At 36.3% G+C, this 16,176-nt stretch overlaps 1 protein-coding gene across 1 annotated transcript in view; it reads left to right on the top strand.

Annotated features, from left to right (window-relative positions):
• The window catches only part of EMCN (endomucin), a 94,813-nt gene that overhangs the window by 34,068 nt on the left and 44,569 nt on the right, over positions 1–16,176 (top strand). The window contains exons 2-4 of the mRNA XM_029235437.1: positions 1,629–1,754; positions 3,350–3,427; positions 14,898–15,008. Of these exons, the coding sequence (XP_029091270.1) occupies positions 1,629–1,754; positions 3,350–3,427; positions 14,898–15,008 (315 nt within the window). The remainder of the gene's footprint in view (positions 1–1,628; positions 1,755–3,349; positions 3,428–14,897; positions 15,009–16,176) is intronic.

The raw sequence follows: 16,176 nt of genomic DNA, 5'->3' as shown, positions 1-16,176 counted from the left end.
TTTTCTCAGATTCAAAGAGGAAAATTTTGGATGAAATTTAAATTTGAGAAGTCATACAAATGACATACAATTACTGTAATGACATACTCAGTTTGACTGGGATTTGAACATGAGTCTTTGTTATTCAAAGTCCATCCTCTCAACTACCTGCTGTACTGACTCTGTATACAACTGACCCTTAAATAGCATGAGTTTGTACTGCGTGGGTCCACTTATACACAGATTTTTTTCAATAGTAAATACTACAGTGCTAAAATCTGAAGTTGTTTGAATCTTTGGATGCAGAGAAACCTCGGATAGGAAGGGCCACATATAAGTTATACTTGGATTTTCTATCGCATGGAAGGTAGACGCCCCTAACCCCCAAGTTGTTAAAGGGTCAACTGTTCTGTATACAAAGTAACAACATAAAAATAGTGCTTTCCATGAACAGGAATATTTTTTCCACATCCTTTGTAAACATCTGTTTGCTGTTTTTTGATCTGCAACATAACAGTAAGTATACAGAGACAAGTCCAACAAATGCAGGATTAAAAAAGTATATAAATGCCAATAAGTTACAATAATATTATATGAAACAAATCTTTCCATAGATCACTGAGAATTAAATCCTACATACTTTACTTTTAAAAAATAACATTGCAATGGAAGTTTTAAGAATTATTGTAAGATATTGGCTTTCTATTGCCAAAAAATAATTATTAAAAATAAATATAGGGCTTCCCTGGTGGCGCAGTGGTTGAGAACCCGCCCGCCTGCCGATGCAGGGGACACGGGTTTGTACCCCGGTCCGGGAAGATCCCACATGCCGCAGAGCGGCTGGGCCCGTGAGCCATGGCCGCTGAGCCTGCGCGTCCGGAGCCTGTGCTCCGCAACGGGAGACGCCACAACAGTGAGAGGTCCGCGTACTGAAAAAAAAAAAAAAAAAAAAAAAAAAAATATATATATATACATATATATATATATACACATATATATATATGTATATAAAATATACATAACAACGTACTGTCTTCACTTCTGTGCCTTTGAGAGAAATAAGTCATTTGAAAAGGCAGATTTATGGTGGCTCTATTCCCAAGAATGTAGGCTTGTTGCAATTGTTGAATTTCTTTAAAATTTATTGTCTCTTTAGAATATATATGTAGTATATGGAGAGAGAGAGAGAAATGCTATGTACCAAAAAAGAGATGCACTAATACTGAGATTTTAGTATTTAGTAACTTTAACATGCTCTAAAACATTCAGTAAAATATCACTGCCCAGAGAGTGCCTATTTAATGATTTCATCGGACAATGTTAGTTTAGTTGGATTAAAAATATTGTTCAGCTTCAAACTCATACATTTATTCCTCACTAGTTTTGTCAGATATTATTTTGTTTCAGAACCACAGACTGATTCTGCCAACCATCTTAAAAATTCACGCCATTGGTGAGAAGCAGATGGAGTTAGTGAATGAATACAGAAATCAAGGCTGAATTCATTACAATTAGAAAATTAATTCCAAAGCCATACCCGATGCAGTAGTATACATACAGTTTACTTTGTTTAAATATACTAGGCTGTTGATTGGCAAAATAAATGTAAATTTTAATGCAACTGTTTTAACACAATTTACTTTTTTCAGAAGTCAAAGATACAGCCACTCCTGTATTATCATCAACTTCTGCAACAAAAACGTCTGTACCAACATCAAACACAACGTCATCACCAAATGTTGCAGAGAAATCAACAGTTGAAATATCTGCTAAAGGTAGGATTAACTCTTCATGACACTTACTTTAACAAATTAAATTAGTAGCACCCATATAAATTAATCATAGGAAAATAATTTGGGAATCTCATATCTGTGTTATGAAGGTCTAGGTTATTTCACTATTTTGAAACTCATGTGTTATTTTGGGTTGAATACAGAACCATGAGATCACAGTGGGGTTCTTCGATGATATCGCTTTGGGTCACTTCCTGTTTGGGAATGATCCTATTGTGATGGTTACATATACAAAGTTTATTTTTAGAGAAGAAAAACTGTCATTTCTCAGTCATAAAAATATCTTTCTAAATATTCCGGTTCCCTACTTAAGCAGCACAGCTCACAAGGTGAAACTGTATTAATAACAGAGCTGCTTGTATATTTTGGAGATTAATCCTTTGTCAGTTGCTTCCTTTGTCAGTTGCTTTGCTTGCATAGCACAGGGAGATCAGCTGGATGCTTTGTGACAATTTAGAGGGGTGGGATAGCGAGGGTGGGAGGGAGGCTCACGAGGGAGAGGATATGGGGATGTATGTATACATATAGCTGATTCACTTTGTTGTACAGCAGAAACTAAACACAACATTGTAAATCAATTATACTCCAATAAAGATATAAAAAAATAAAGTACTAGGTAAACTGTGCAGAGCCAAATATCTCCTCCCTCAAACACAGCATGTGTATATATAAGAACCAAGATGTTATGAATGTCACATAGTAAAAATAGAACCCTTGCCCTAATCACAAAAGGACATTCTAACATGTTTTAAGAGAAAAGGGAATGCTACCATGAGTAGCAAATCAGTAAGTTGTGTTCACTGCTTAAAGCAGATCTTTATCCTTTTGTTGGTCCCCCTGTCCTGTATGAGTGCCATCTTATCTGAAACAACATTTACTACATGCTCACTCTATGCCAGGAATTATTCTTCATACGACGAAGATTAAAAAGATGACTAAGGGCCAGTCGGAGCATGCGGCAACTGCGGGGAGCGGGGGGAGGGGCATGGGAAAAAAGAGGTGACTAAGGGTTAGGTACCTCAGACGCCTAGGAGAGGGCTTTGTACAGAGTGGGAAATCAATGAATTGTTTCATAAATGAAAAAAATTAATTAATTACAGGAGTTTGCAAGTTCCTTTATTATTTATGTTTATTGGAAGTTTCAAAGCCACAACTAAATCAACAAAATGAAATCTTATTTTGGGAAAAAAAGGCACATTACTCCTAGGTCCTATTGACCAGGTAATTTTTCCCACTGGGAAAAATAAAATGATTTTAAATAATTCACTTTTAAAGAGACCTAAGTAACAATCTGCAGTAGAAATTTGCTTTTGGGACCTCTCATACAAAAGTGTATGTGTGTGTGTGTGTGTGTGTGTGTGTGTGTGTGTGTGTGTGTTTATCGGGCCACCCAAGCATTCAGTACTTACATTCCTCACCTTGGACAAAAGAAGCTGGAAAATGGAAAAATAAAGATAGACAAAGGTTTACCCAGTACCTATAGAAGGATTTTAATTCACCTTCAGATTTGACTTACTTTTCTTTACTCCATGACAGGTGAGATGAAATTGTAATTAATAATAATGTCATCTATCTAGGAGCTACCAGCAAGGAACCCTTAGAAACATCTCTGCTGTCAACACTGTCTTCAGTAACCACAGCAGTTAATGGTGAAGGTGAGTAATGTATCTGCTTTGTCACCATTTTTCTTTTATGTATATCATCACATACCATACCGTAATAGTCACCCTTTTAAAGTATTCAATTAAGTGGGTTTTAGCATATTCACAAGCTTCTGCACACATCTGGGACATCTTCATCACCCCCAAAAGAAACCCTACATCTATTACCAATCACTCTCCCACCCTTCCTCTAACCCCTGGCAACCACTACTTTCTGTTTCTATAAATTTACCTATTCTAGAAATTTCATATAAATGGAATCATATGATATATGATCTTTTGTGTCTGGCTTCTTTCACTTAGCATAATGTTCTTAGATTCATCCATGCTATAACATGTATCTGTAGTTTATTTTTTTCTATTACTGAATGATATTTCATTGTGTAGATAGACCACATTTTGTTTATCTGTTTATTAATTGATGGACATTTGGGTTGTTTCTACTTTTTGCCTATTGTAAATAATGATGCTAAGAACAATTATGTACATGTGTTTGTGTGGCCATGTGTTTTCATTTCTCTTGGGTATTCTCAAAAATTAATGAACAGAAACCTCAGTATTTTAAATAGAGTTGATGGGCCAGAAGAGGGAGCTCTCACACCCTGAGACAATAGCAGAGCCCAACAGGAAGCAGAGACTCTCTTCTTTCCTGGCAAGGACTCAATCAATGAAAAGTCAGGGACTCTTTGTTTACTATCGCCCTCCCCTATCGCCCTCCCCACTTCCTTTTCCCCTCTATAAAAATTTCTTCTTCCCTTGCCATGTGGGAACTTACACATGACTTGCCATGGTTGCAGACCCTGAATTGCAATTCTCTTCTGATCTCAAGTAAGTGCATCTTGGCTGGAGAAATATCTGTCAGTCCATTGGCTTCAGGTCAACAGTGAATAGGAATTGTGGAGTCACATGGTAACTCTATGTTTAACTTTTTGAGGAACTGATTTCCAAAGCAGCTTCACTATATTACATTCCCACCAGAAAGGTATAAGGGTACCTTCTCTGCACTGATGAGTCTGTCTCCAGTAAAAGGAAAATTTATATCCTGCCTTTAGGCAGAAAAGGGAGGTATTTTTATGCATTTGCTACTTCTTAATTGCATTCAGTTTAAAATAATTTTATATCAAAGATGCATATTTTGGGGTGACATATTCTGGTTTCCTTTAGTAGTTTATGCAGTGGATCAAATCAGAGAAATACTTGTTCAACTCAAGATCACAAAGATTTAGACCAACGTTTTCTTCTAAGAAGTTGATACTTTCAGCTTTTAAAGTCTTTGATATAGTGTGAGTTAGATGTCCAGCTTCATTCTTTTGCATGTAGTCATCCAGTTGTCCTAACACCATTTGTTGAAAAGACTATTCTTTTCCCACTTGAATTATGGTAGAACCCTTGATAAAAGTCAGTTGGCCATAAAGGTATGTTTTTACTCCTGGACTTTCAATTCTAATCCATTTATCTATATATCTATTCTTATGCCAGAATCATACAGTCTTGGTTATCATAGTTTTGCATTAAGTTTTGAAATTGGGAAATGTGAATCCTCCAACTTTTTCTTCTTTTTCTAGATTGTTTTGACTATTCTGGGTCACTTGAATTTCCATATGAATTTTAGGATAAACTTGTCCTAACTTTCTGCAAAAAGTCAGCTGGGATTGTGATAGGGATTGCATTGAATCTATAGATCAATTTGGGAAGTACTGCCATCTTCACAGCTGTAAGTCTTCCAAATCATGAATACAGGATGCCTTTATTTAGGTCTTCTTTAATATCCTTTGATAATGTTTATAGTTTTCAGTGCAGAAGACATTCACTTCTTTTGTTCAATTTATTCCTAATATTTTATTCACTTTATTGCTACTGTAAATTGAATCATTTTCCTCAATTTTGTTTTTGGATTGTTCATTGCTACTGTATAGAAATACAATTTATTTTCATATACTGATATTATATCCTTCCACCTTGCTGAACTCATTTCTTGGTTCAAGTTGTGTGTGTGTGTGGTGTGTGTATTCCTTAGTATTTTCTATATATAAGATTTATCTGCAAGTGGAGATAGTTTTACTTTCTCCTTTCCAATATGGATGTCTTTTATTTTCTTGCCTATTTGCCCTGACTAGAACTTCCAGTTCAATACTGAATAGAAGTGGTGAGAGAGGGCTCCTTTTCTTGTTCCCAATCTTAGGGGAATGCTTTCAGTATGTCACCATTAAGTATGATATTATTGTAGGTTTTTCAGAGATGCCCTTAATCAGGTTGAGGAAGTCATCTTACATTACTAGTTTGCTGAGTGTTTTCATCATGCAAAAGTGTTAGATTTTGTTAAATGCCGTTCTTAGTGTATTAAGATTATTATGTGGTTTTTAATCCCTTATTTTATTAATATGGAATATGACATTGATTTTCATATGTGGGACCAATCTTGCATTCCTGTGGTAAATCCCACCTGGTGATGGTATATCATGCCTTTTATATGTTGCTAGATTTGTTATCAATTATTTTGTTAAGAATTTTCATGTCTGTATTCATAAGAGATATAAGTTTGTAGTTTTCTTCTGTTGTCTTTGTCTGATTTTGGTATCGGGTTAATAATAGCCCCATAGGATACACTGTGAAGTGTTTTCGTCTCTACTAATTTTTGGAAAAATTTGTAAACAGTTGATGGTAAATATTCTTTAAATGTTTGGTAGAAGGTACCAGTGAAAATCTGGGATTTTCTTTGTGGAAAGCTTTTGATTACTAATTCAATCTCTTTACTTGGTATAGGCCTTTTCAGATTTTCTATTTCTTCTTGACTCAGTTTTGGTAGTTGATGCAACTGGGGTGTTAAAGTCTTCTATTATTATTGTGTTATTGTCAATTCTCCCTTTATTTTTGTTAATATTTGCCTTATATATGTAGGTGCTGCTATGTTGGATGCATGTATATTTACAATTATTTGATCTTGTGGGTTGATCCCTTGATCATTATATAATGTCTTTCTTCATCTCTTGTTGCGGTCTTATTTTAAAGTCTATTTTGAGTAACTCAAAGTGGAGTAAATACTGCCAGAAGTTTACATTCAAGAGTTCAGAATGCTACTCCCACTGGAAGGGCTGTGTCCTGGCAAGCAGCCCTCTGCCTGACTTCCTAGAATGCCCTGGACGGTGCATTTTTCTGACCAACAGTCAGAATTAATTACTTTTTCAATTGCTAAAATGTGGGGGCCAGAGCTGTGTAGACTTAGATGAAAGGGAGGAAAATATTTCGATTTTGCAACTCCAGCCTGAATGGGCAATATTGCACATTGCTCAGCTTGATTTGTTTGTTAATTCAATTAAGCTCAACAGCCCACCTACAGGGGTTTGGTTAAATAAATTATAATACATGGATTTAAAAAGAAGTAAGTAGCTCTAAAATATACCATCATAAAAATGTGTCTAAGGTATGAAGCGTTTAATGCACTTTGAGCAATCATACCCCAATAAAGTGGTTTTTTAAAAATAAATTAAAAAAAAAAGTCTAAATTGTCTGTTATGAGTACTGCTACCCCAGCTTTCTTTTCATTTTCATTTGCATGGAATACCTTTTTCCATCCTCTCACATTCAGTCTATGTGTGTCTTTATATCTGAAGTGAGTCTTCTGTAGGCAGTGTATATATGGGTCTTGTTTTTCGTTTTGTTTTGTTTTTTTAATCCGTTCAGCCACTCTATGTCTTTTGACTGGAACAGTTAATTCACTTACATTTAAGGTAATTATTGATAGGTATGTATTTACTTTCATTTTGTTAATTGTTTTCTGGTTGTTTTGTACTTCTTTTCTGTTCCTTTCTTCTTTTGCTCTATTCCCTTATGATTTGATGACAATCTTTAGTGTTATGTTTGGACTTCTTTCTCTTTTTTGTGTGTCTCTATTATAGATTTTTGGTTTGTGATTATCATGAGATTTATATATAATTCTCTCTCTCTTTCTCTCTCTCTATATATATGTTTAATGTTTTTGACATCAACTTTTACATCTTTTTGTTTTAGGTATCCCTTAAATACTTATTGTTGATCTAGATGATTTTACTGCCTTGTCTTTTAACCTTCCTACTAGCTTTATGTGGTTGATCTACTACATTTACTGTATGTTTGCTTTTACCAATGAGATTTCTACTTCCATAATTTTCATATTTCTAGTTGTGGTCTTTTCTACTTCACTTAGGGAAATCCCTTTAACATTTCTTGTAGAGCTGGTTTAGTGGTGCTGAACTCTTTTAGCCTTTGCTTGCCTGTAAAACTCTTTATCTCTTCTTCAAATCTGAATGATATGTTTTCCAGTTAGATTATTCTTGGTTGTAGGTTTTTTCCTTTCATTACCTTGAATAAAGCATGCCACTCCCTTCCGGCTTACAAAGATTCTGCTGAAAAGTCAGCTCATGGTCTTATGGGAGTTCTCTTGTACGTCACTAGTTGCTTTTCTCTTGGTGCTTTTAAGATTCTCTTCTTATCTTTAATATTTGTCATCTTAATTATGTTTCTTGCTGTAAACCACTTTAGGTTCATCTTGTCTGGAACTCTCTGGACTTTCCAGAAATAGATGCATGTTTCCTTTCCCAGCTTAGGGGAGTTTTCAGCTATTATTTCTTCAAATATGTTCTCTGCTTCTTTCTCTCTTTCTTCTCCTTCTAGGACCCCTCATAATGTGAATGTTAGTATGCTTGATCTTATCCCAGAGTTCTCTTACACTGTCCCCATCTTTTAAAATTCTTTTTTTCTTTTTTGTTCAGCTTGGGTGATTTTTCACTACTCAGTCTCCAGTTCACTGATCGTTCCTCTGTATCATCTAATCTCCTGTTGATTCCTTCTACTGTATTTTTTATTTCAGTTATTGTATTCTTCAGCTCCGTTTTATTCTTTTTTATATTTTCTAACTCTTTATTAACTTCTCAACGTGATCGTTCTTTCTTCTCCCAAGTTCACTGAGCATTTTCATGATCATTACCTTGACCTCTTTATCATGTAGATTACTTATCTCCACTTCACTTAGTTCTTCTTCTTGGGTTTTGTCTTGTTCATTCATCTGGAACATATTACTTTGTCTCTTCATTTTGCCTATCTCTATACATTTATTTCTATGTATTATGTAGGTTGGTTATGTTTTCCAATCTTTGAGAAGTGGACTTATGTAGGAGACATCCTATGGGGCTCAGCAGCCCACATCCTTCTGGTCACCAGAGCTGTATGCTCTAGGGGTGCCCCCTGTGTTGACTGTGTGGGCCCTTCTGTTGTGGTGGAACCAACTACTGTGGGCACACTGGTAGGCAGAGCTGGCCCCAGGCCAGTTGGCTGCCAAGCTGTAACTCATATGGTGACTGCCAGCCCACTGGTAGGTAGGGCCAGGATCTGGTATGGCTGGCTGTGTGACCCAGCAGGTCCCGGAGCTGGTGCCTTCCTGCTGGTAGATAGGACCAGGTCCCAGTGTGGCTGCTGTGCAACCTGGGGAGTCCTAGGGCTGGTGACAGCGTGTTGGCAGGTGGGGCTGGGACCCAGAGCAGCTGGTGGCAGAGCCCCAGATCTCTAGGGACTGGTGCCTGCCTGCTGGTGGGTGGGTAAGCCCCTGGCACTTCAAGGCTGGAGGGAGGTTTCCAAAATTGTGCTTGTCATCGCCAGCATCCTCATGGTAGAACAAGCTCCCCAGAATGTTTGCTGCCAGCATCTATGTTCCCAAGGGGAATCCACGTTGCTTCCTCTCTCTCTGTGAGGCTCTCCAAGATCAGCAAATGAATCTGACGCAGGCTCCTTTCAAATTACTGCCTCTGTACTGGAACTCGGAGCATGTGAAACTTTGCGTGAGCCCTTTAAGAGTGGGGTCTCTGTTTCCTATAGCCCTCTGGCTCTCCCATTACACAAGCCCTGCAGGCCTTCAAAGCCAGGTGTTCTGGGCACTCATTTTCCTGGGAGTGTAGGACATGCAGGTAGCGGGTCCCAATGTAGAATTCAGACCCCTCGCTCCTTGGGGAGAACCTCTGGAATTGTGATAATCCTCCCGTTTGTGTGTCACCTATCTGTGGGTGTGGGTCTTGACTATACTACATCTCTACCCCTCCTACCTGTCCTGTTGTGGTTCCTTCTTTGTATCTTTAGTTGTGGAAAATCTTTTCTGCTAGTCTTCAGGTGACTTTCATAGACAGTTTTCCTGTAAATAGTTGTAATTTTGCTGTACCTGTGGGCAGAGTTAGCTCAGCGTCTTCCTACCCCATCATCTTGCCCACACCTCAGGATATATTATCATTTTTTAAAGATTATTTTAAAATTGTTTAAAAACCGAAAAACTGAGTTTCAGAGAGCTTAAATGACTTAACAAAAAAGCACAAAATTCATAATAACAATTTGGAATTTGAAAGTTGGCTCTTTAATTTAAAATTTTTCTCTCTATTGAACTAATTCATAATCAACTATTACTTAATGAGTATTACTATTTTAATCTCAACTATTTAGACTTCACCATTTAATAGTGAGCCCCTCAGGTTTTAACAGTGCTTATATAGCACTTTTCCTTCCTACACAAAATAGTCACAGAATTCTATAACTTTTTGCCTTTCTTTTCCCTTTTTGGTGCATGTTCTGGTTCTTTCCCTGCTTTTAGGCTATATTTTGGGTGAGATTGCCAGACTGCTATGAATGGTTATTTCTTTCAGGTTGCTCCTTTAAGTGGAAAACACATACACACATACATAAACACACACAACCAACTTGTTAGCATTGTGTTTTAAAAAGAGTAAATAAGTCCAAGTGAAAGGTGATATTCTTGAGCATAGTATAGAAACATTATTAGCACATGAATTTCACAATAACACAAGATCTTGTTATTTCTGCCTACTCTGTTGTTCATCTTACTTTCAGTGTGGTCAGACAATGTCTGATTTTAGGACCCTCATAATTAATGCCATTAGTTGTTGTCTAAAATTGTTTGTAATTAGCAGAAACGTTTCTCATAAAATCTTTTGCGAAAGTCCAAAATGTGAATATATCAGATAAATAGAAGTTGAACCTCCCAGTTTGAAGCAGTGTGGTGGTATGTGCAGGGTGGACTGCTAGCCATTTCTCTCTCTTACCACCAAGCCTGTGAGGCTTCCCTACTGAACCCTCAGGACTTTAGCAGTACAGTTAAAATTTACTGAAATAAGTCATTATTCTGTTTAGTTAAATTCTATTCATAGTAAAATAAGTAATGAATGTGTTCTACAACTGGAAAACAAACAAAGTAATTCTTTTGCACCCTCCATCTAAGCTGGGAATAACCTCATCTGTAATTGTTAATTACAGTTTTTCCAAAGGGGCAGCTCAAATGTTTGAGAAGCTTTTAATGTCCCCATAAGCACTGTTGCTGATTTTTCCTATGTAAGAATTTATAGGGTAAATAGGATCAATTGATATGAGAAAATAAAGAAGAAGCTCCTACCAATATTTGCTCTGGCTCCAAGAAACACTGTTAAAATAGATTTTAAGGAAATAGAAAGTCAACATCTATTTGTTAGTGACGTCTCTAAGAAAGAACGAAGGGATTAAAAAATTACTACATTGCTCCGAGGGCACCAAATACCTCAACCCACTTGATTTGGGGGATATATAACGCAAAAAGCCACTCTAAGTACAGATATAAGTTTATTCATGACCTAGGATCAGTCCCAAGTTCCTATATGAGCTTACCTTGGTAAATTGGGTTAGAGAATTGATAAATCTGGAGACACCTAAACACCTTATTAGGCCAGGCCTAAACAGCAGGGAGCTCTCAGCAGTCTGCTGGGGCCTACTTTCCTGGGGTCATACTACACGGTACTTGATGGTTTTGCAAGAGGTAGGACATTGCTAAACACCCAATTCCAAGGGACCCTTAATGCCTACCTTAATCTACCCTCTAAATAATATGGAAAAGAAAAAGGAAATTTAAATCTATATAGAAATAAAACTTTCCCCTCTTCTTGTCTCCCACTGAAAGCTATAGTCCTACTTTACGTACATTCCTTCACCAGCACCATTTTGTGCTTCTCCAGAGTCTCTGGGGACACCGGGATAGTCTGGTTGCATGATCTGAGCTCCTCTTCCTCAGGAGTGAGTACTGGAGAGAACGACGTCTTACGTTCTCTTTGAATTGTTCAGGTATTTGGCCGACATTCCTTCACATCTTTTTCCCTTGGGTTTAGCATTTTAACTTATTTACATTCTGAGGTATTGCTTTTCACTCCAATGGAGGCGTTCAGAAGAATCTGAGCAAAACCTCAAGCAGCTTCTTTTCCATTCTTTGCCACTGCTTTGACACATCTTCCTAGGATCATTGGTATAAACATTTAGGCCCTTCACAGTCTTTCTATGGGCTCTTTAATATTACCTCAGAAGTCACTTAAATGAATCAGGATATTAAATAATTTTACCCCAGACTACCCTCATTGCTATGGGTACATAATTTCTATGAAGCACTAGCCCATAAAATGATGCCTGAAAATGGAGCTACTTGGGCAATTGTTTTAGAAAATACTACCCTCAGAGGGTTTTACAATGCACAATAACATCTGTAAAAATTCTCAGTAATCCTAACACAAAGACATTCATTTGATGTTTTTTCAGAAACTATGCAGCTACAAATAATTTGACTATAAAAGTGTTTTTTAACATAAACAAAGTAACATACCAAAGTACTGGTATTCTATAGCATATGTTTTAGTAAATGTTGATTTCGTCAAAAAGTCACTTATCCCATATTCTATTTCTGAAGACAAAGTGACCACACAAGAAGCTTTTGTTACGCATATCGGACAAAACAAATACTGTAAGTCAAATTATGTAATTTCAAAGGAATAAAGCTGCTTAATCCCCTTTGCTTCACAATTTAACTCCATAAATCCTCCCTTTCAAGTCAGTCCGTTGTAAACACACCTTAAATTCCTAATATAATTAAAGTTCACATTTGTTGCTTACTCCCAAAAATTTAACCTCCCAAAACATACAACATGAATCTCACATTGATAATACCAAGACAAATGATAAAACAGCCCATATTCCTCATTCTGCTTAGTTCTAGCCAATGGTTCTAATTTAGGGCTCTGGTTGGAGTCAAAGTCTCTTCTCTGCATTTACACTCTGGTATCGATGAGACTTTCTCAAGCATCTCTTGTGTTTGATTCTTTATTTCAAGTTCAATATGGTTTAAAAATTCCTCATGTTTTGTCTTTCATACATTCCACCTTCTTCTAAGACTTAAAAGAACATAAATTTCAAAAACACAAGTCCTAAAGGTAAAGCCACTATTATCTTGATGCTGTGATTTAAATTAGTATTGCTCAAGCAAAATAATGTTTGTCAAATCTAATACATATATTATTACCGAGACTTAACAGTGTGAGTCACACCTGTAGACCACTGCTGGTATATAGTGTTTTCTGGGGGAAAATGGCCAGACAGAAAAACTGAAAGAGAGCAAACCGTATAAGTTTAAAGAACAGCTTTGAGATTGGTTTCCTTTGGCTCTGAGGTGTCAATCACTTCTTGGCAGAAGTCCAGAATCTACTACCTGTGAACCTGCAGTGCAATTGGGAACATTTTCCCAAGAAGATGTTAATATAAGACTATGATTCTCATATTTTAATAAATGTAGGTTTTACTCATTTTCTTTTCTTCTGAGATTAGGATTTGAAATATTTAGTACACCAGTAAAGTTTGAAAGTTTATGCCTGTGGCAGCATTAGTCTCCACATTTTTCATCCTTTTCACTTTTCATTCAATACATCTTTCATTCTATTCTATTTTCATTGTCCACCATGAATATTTCTAAATATTCGGATCACTTTCAAAACATTCCTGTCTCCTTCCATGGCCTAATTGACATGTGTAATTGACAACCTGTCCTGAATTGAGTGTGGGCTCTAATTCTATTCTCATTTGTGAAGTATATTCCACATTAATAATAAGCAATTCTCTAAATAAAATTTTGGGGGTTGTGCCCCCAGCTACTCCATTATTCTCCTTTTCTCTTTGTATTTTCGTAAACTGGCAGCTCCTCGCATCTTCCTTAGCTATACATTCTATTTTTTCCCATCACCGAGACTGTTGAGTCTGCTTTATACAAGGGAATTCTTTAGCCCATCAGGATAGCTTTTTCATGCTTTCCAATTTTAGCTCAGCAGAAGAATTCTTCTCTGAAGATTTCTGAAGAAGAACTCCTGTTCTGATGTTTTCAAAGCATATGTTCTTGGAGTTCCAGTGAGAAGCAAGATCTTTATCCCCACGTTCCTTCATCCTCAAGTGTTGAGTTTCTGTAACTTTCCCACTTCCATACTATTACAAAGATCAATTTCTGCTTTCCTTACATAATAAGACATTTCTTTTCTTCCTCAAGTATTTCCCTCTCAATTTAATCAAGATTCCTCTGAAGTTGGTGACCATTTTCACTCATTCTTTCTCATATGCAGTGTCAATCCTGTAGCCTCTATTCAAATTTATTCACTTTCTTTAGCATATCAATTTCTAAAGGCTTTTTGCCTGAAGACATATTTACCCACTGTCTATGAGGTCTTCCTGCAAACTATAAACTTCTCCAGCATGAATCTCTCAAGTGCACTAAGAATTTGCATTGCACTATAGATGCTTATTGCCATAGAATGAAAGCTCATTGGCACTTCTGGAAGGCACCAGCAGTTCAGGCTTCCAGACCTCTTTGTGGTAGGAGTCTATTAAACTGTCTTCCCCCCATCTCCAGCCAACATCGTATCTAGCTAACACTAAGCGTGCACTAACCAGCATGCCTATCTTTTCTTTACTAACTCAATGTTCCCCATGCTAGACTTTGAAAAGACTGAAGGTCATCAATCATTTTGTTTTATAATATTTGTGCAAATATAGATTATTTAAAGTAATCTTATTCCAATGCTATTTTTGAAAACTCAGCTTATTTTTTCTTTGTTGCTGAATTTCCTTTTTGCCCCCCCAAAATGAACTAAATACAATTAAAAGTTTATTCTGTTTACTTCTTGTTATCTCTCTCCTCCCTGCTATTCCACCTACCTGAAAATTCTCTCCTAGACAGCATGGGAATCATACTACCACTTTCAACTACTACCACTGCCTTACCACCCCCTTTCTAGGGTAGCTGCTATGTTTTACATCAGAAAGGTTTGGCTCTCTGTGACTGTGGGAAAATTATATAACTTTTCAGAATCATACGTAAAATTATGATAATTACTACTTAATTCATAGAATTACTGTTATGATCAAGTGAAATAACCTATATCAGACATGTAGGAGAGTCTAATGTCCCTCCACTTTTAAAAATGTAGTTAAATGACTCACCAAAAGACAGACATCAAAACACTGGATTTCTGTATCTTGATCAGAGGACTTTAAGTAACTAACCTTCAAGTTGTAACTGGATGTTTATATTAATATTAATGATATGATCTAGTGATTGTTTACACCCCTGATGGCTACTCATTCTTTTTTACATAATTAGGATCTACAGCCAAAGGTGTCACGAAGACTGAGTTCATCACTACAAGAACAACAGTGATAAATCTTCCACTTCCAAATGCTATTTCAACATTACAAAGTCCCCAATCCAAGAGTAAGTACAAGAATTTGTGCTGAAATGTTAAACTAGTATATTGGATAGAACTAAACTCAGAATGTTTTCCAGCCCACAGCTACCAAAGAACAATGCCTTACTTATATTCTCTCCTAGTCTCTACCAAATGGGACAACCATTTAGCGACATTGCTTTGTACAGTGATACTCTATCCCTCCATAGCCACAAATGAGTGGATGCCAAGGAGGATCAGTCCAAGCCTGAGCAATAATCCATGATATCACCTGGCACAAAAAGGTGAGCTTGGCCAAAAGATTAGACAACTTTGATGAAACGGAAAAATTCTTAGAAACAAATTGCTAAAACTGCCTCAAGAAGATAGGAACACTGAAAAGACCTAAAGCAATTTAAGATTCTGCATTAGAAATTTAAAATGGGCCCATGGAGAAAACTCCAAGCAGGATGGCATCAAGTGTGGATTCTATCAAAATATTCACAAAAGAAGTAATACTAATTCTTCTCAAACTCTTTCATGATGTAGAGGAAACATCGCACAGATAATTATGTGAGACCAGTATTACCCTAACACCAAAGATAGAAAAGAATGAAAAGAAAACACAAATAAAGAAAGCTACAGACCAATATCCATCATGAACACAGATACAAATATCCTTAATAAAATATTACAAAAAAATCTGTAACATATGAAAAGTGATATAAAGAATGAACAAATGGAATTTATCCAGGAATGCAAGGTTGGTTTAACATATGAAAATCAAGTAATGTAATACACCATATTAGTAGACTCAGTAAATGCAGAAAAGGTATTTGACAAAATATAACACCCACTCATAATTAAAACTCAATTAAATATAAATAAAATGGAACTTCCTCAAACTGGTAAAGGATATCTATGAAAAATATACAGCAAACATCATACTTAACAGTGAAAGACTTAATACTTTACTCTTAAGATCTGGAACAAAACAAAGATTCCACTCTCCCCAATTCTATTCAAAATTATAACTAGAGGTTCTAGATAGTACAATAAGCTGATAGATAGATAGGTAGATAGATAGAAAGGGACAGATAGAATCATTCATCCAGATTGGAAAGGAGGAAATAAATGTGTTTCTCTCAGTAGACTGCATCATTATCTATGTAGAAAACCCAAAGATCTCACAGTAAAGCTACTAGAACTAATAAA

Source organism: Monodon monoceros, unplaced genomic scaffold (assembly GCF_005190385.1).
Source record: "Monodon monoceros isolate NGI ecotype Baffin Bay Population unplaced genomic scaffold, NGI_Narwhal_1 Super_Scaffold_20, whole genome shotgun sequence".
In the NCBI taxonomy this organism is placed as follows: domain Eukaryota; kingdom Metazoa; phylum Chordata; class Mammalia; order Artiodactyla; family Monodontidae; genus Monodon; species Monodon monoceros.
This window is presented reverse-complemented; position numbering and strand designations above follow the sequence as displayed.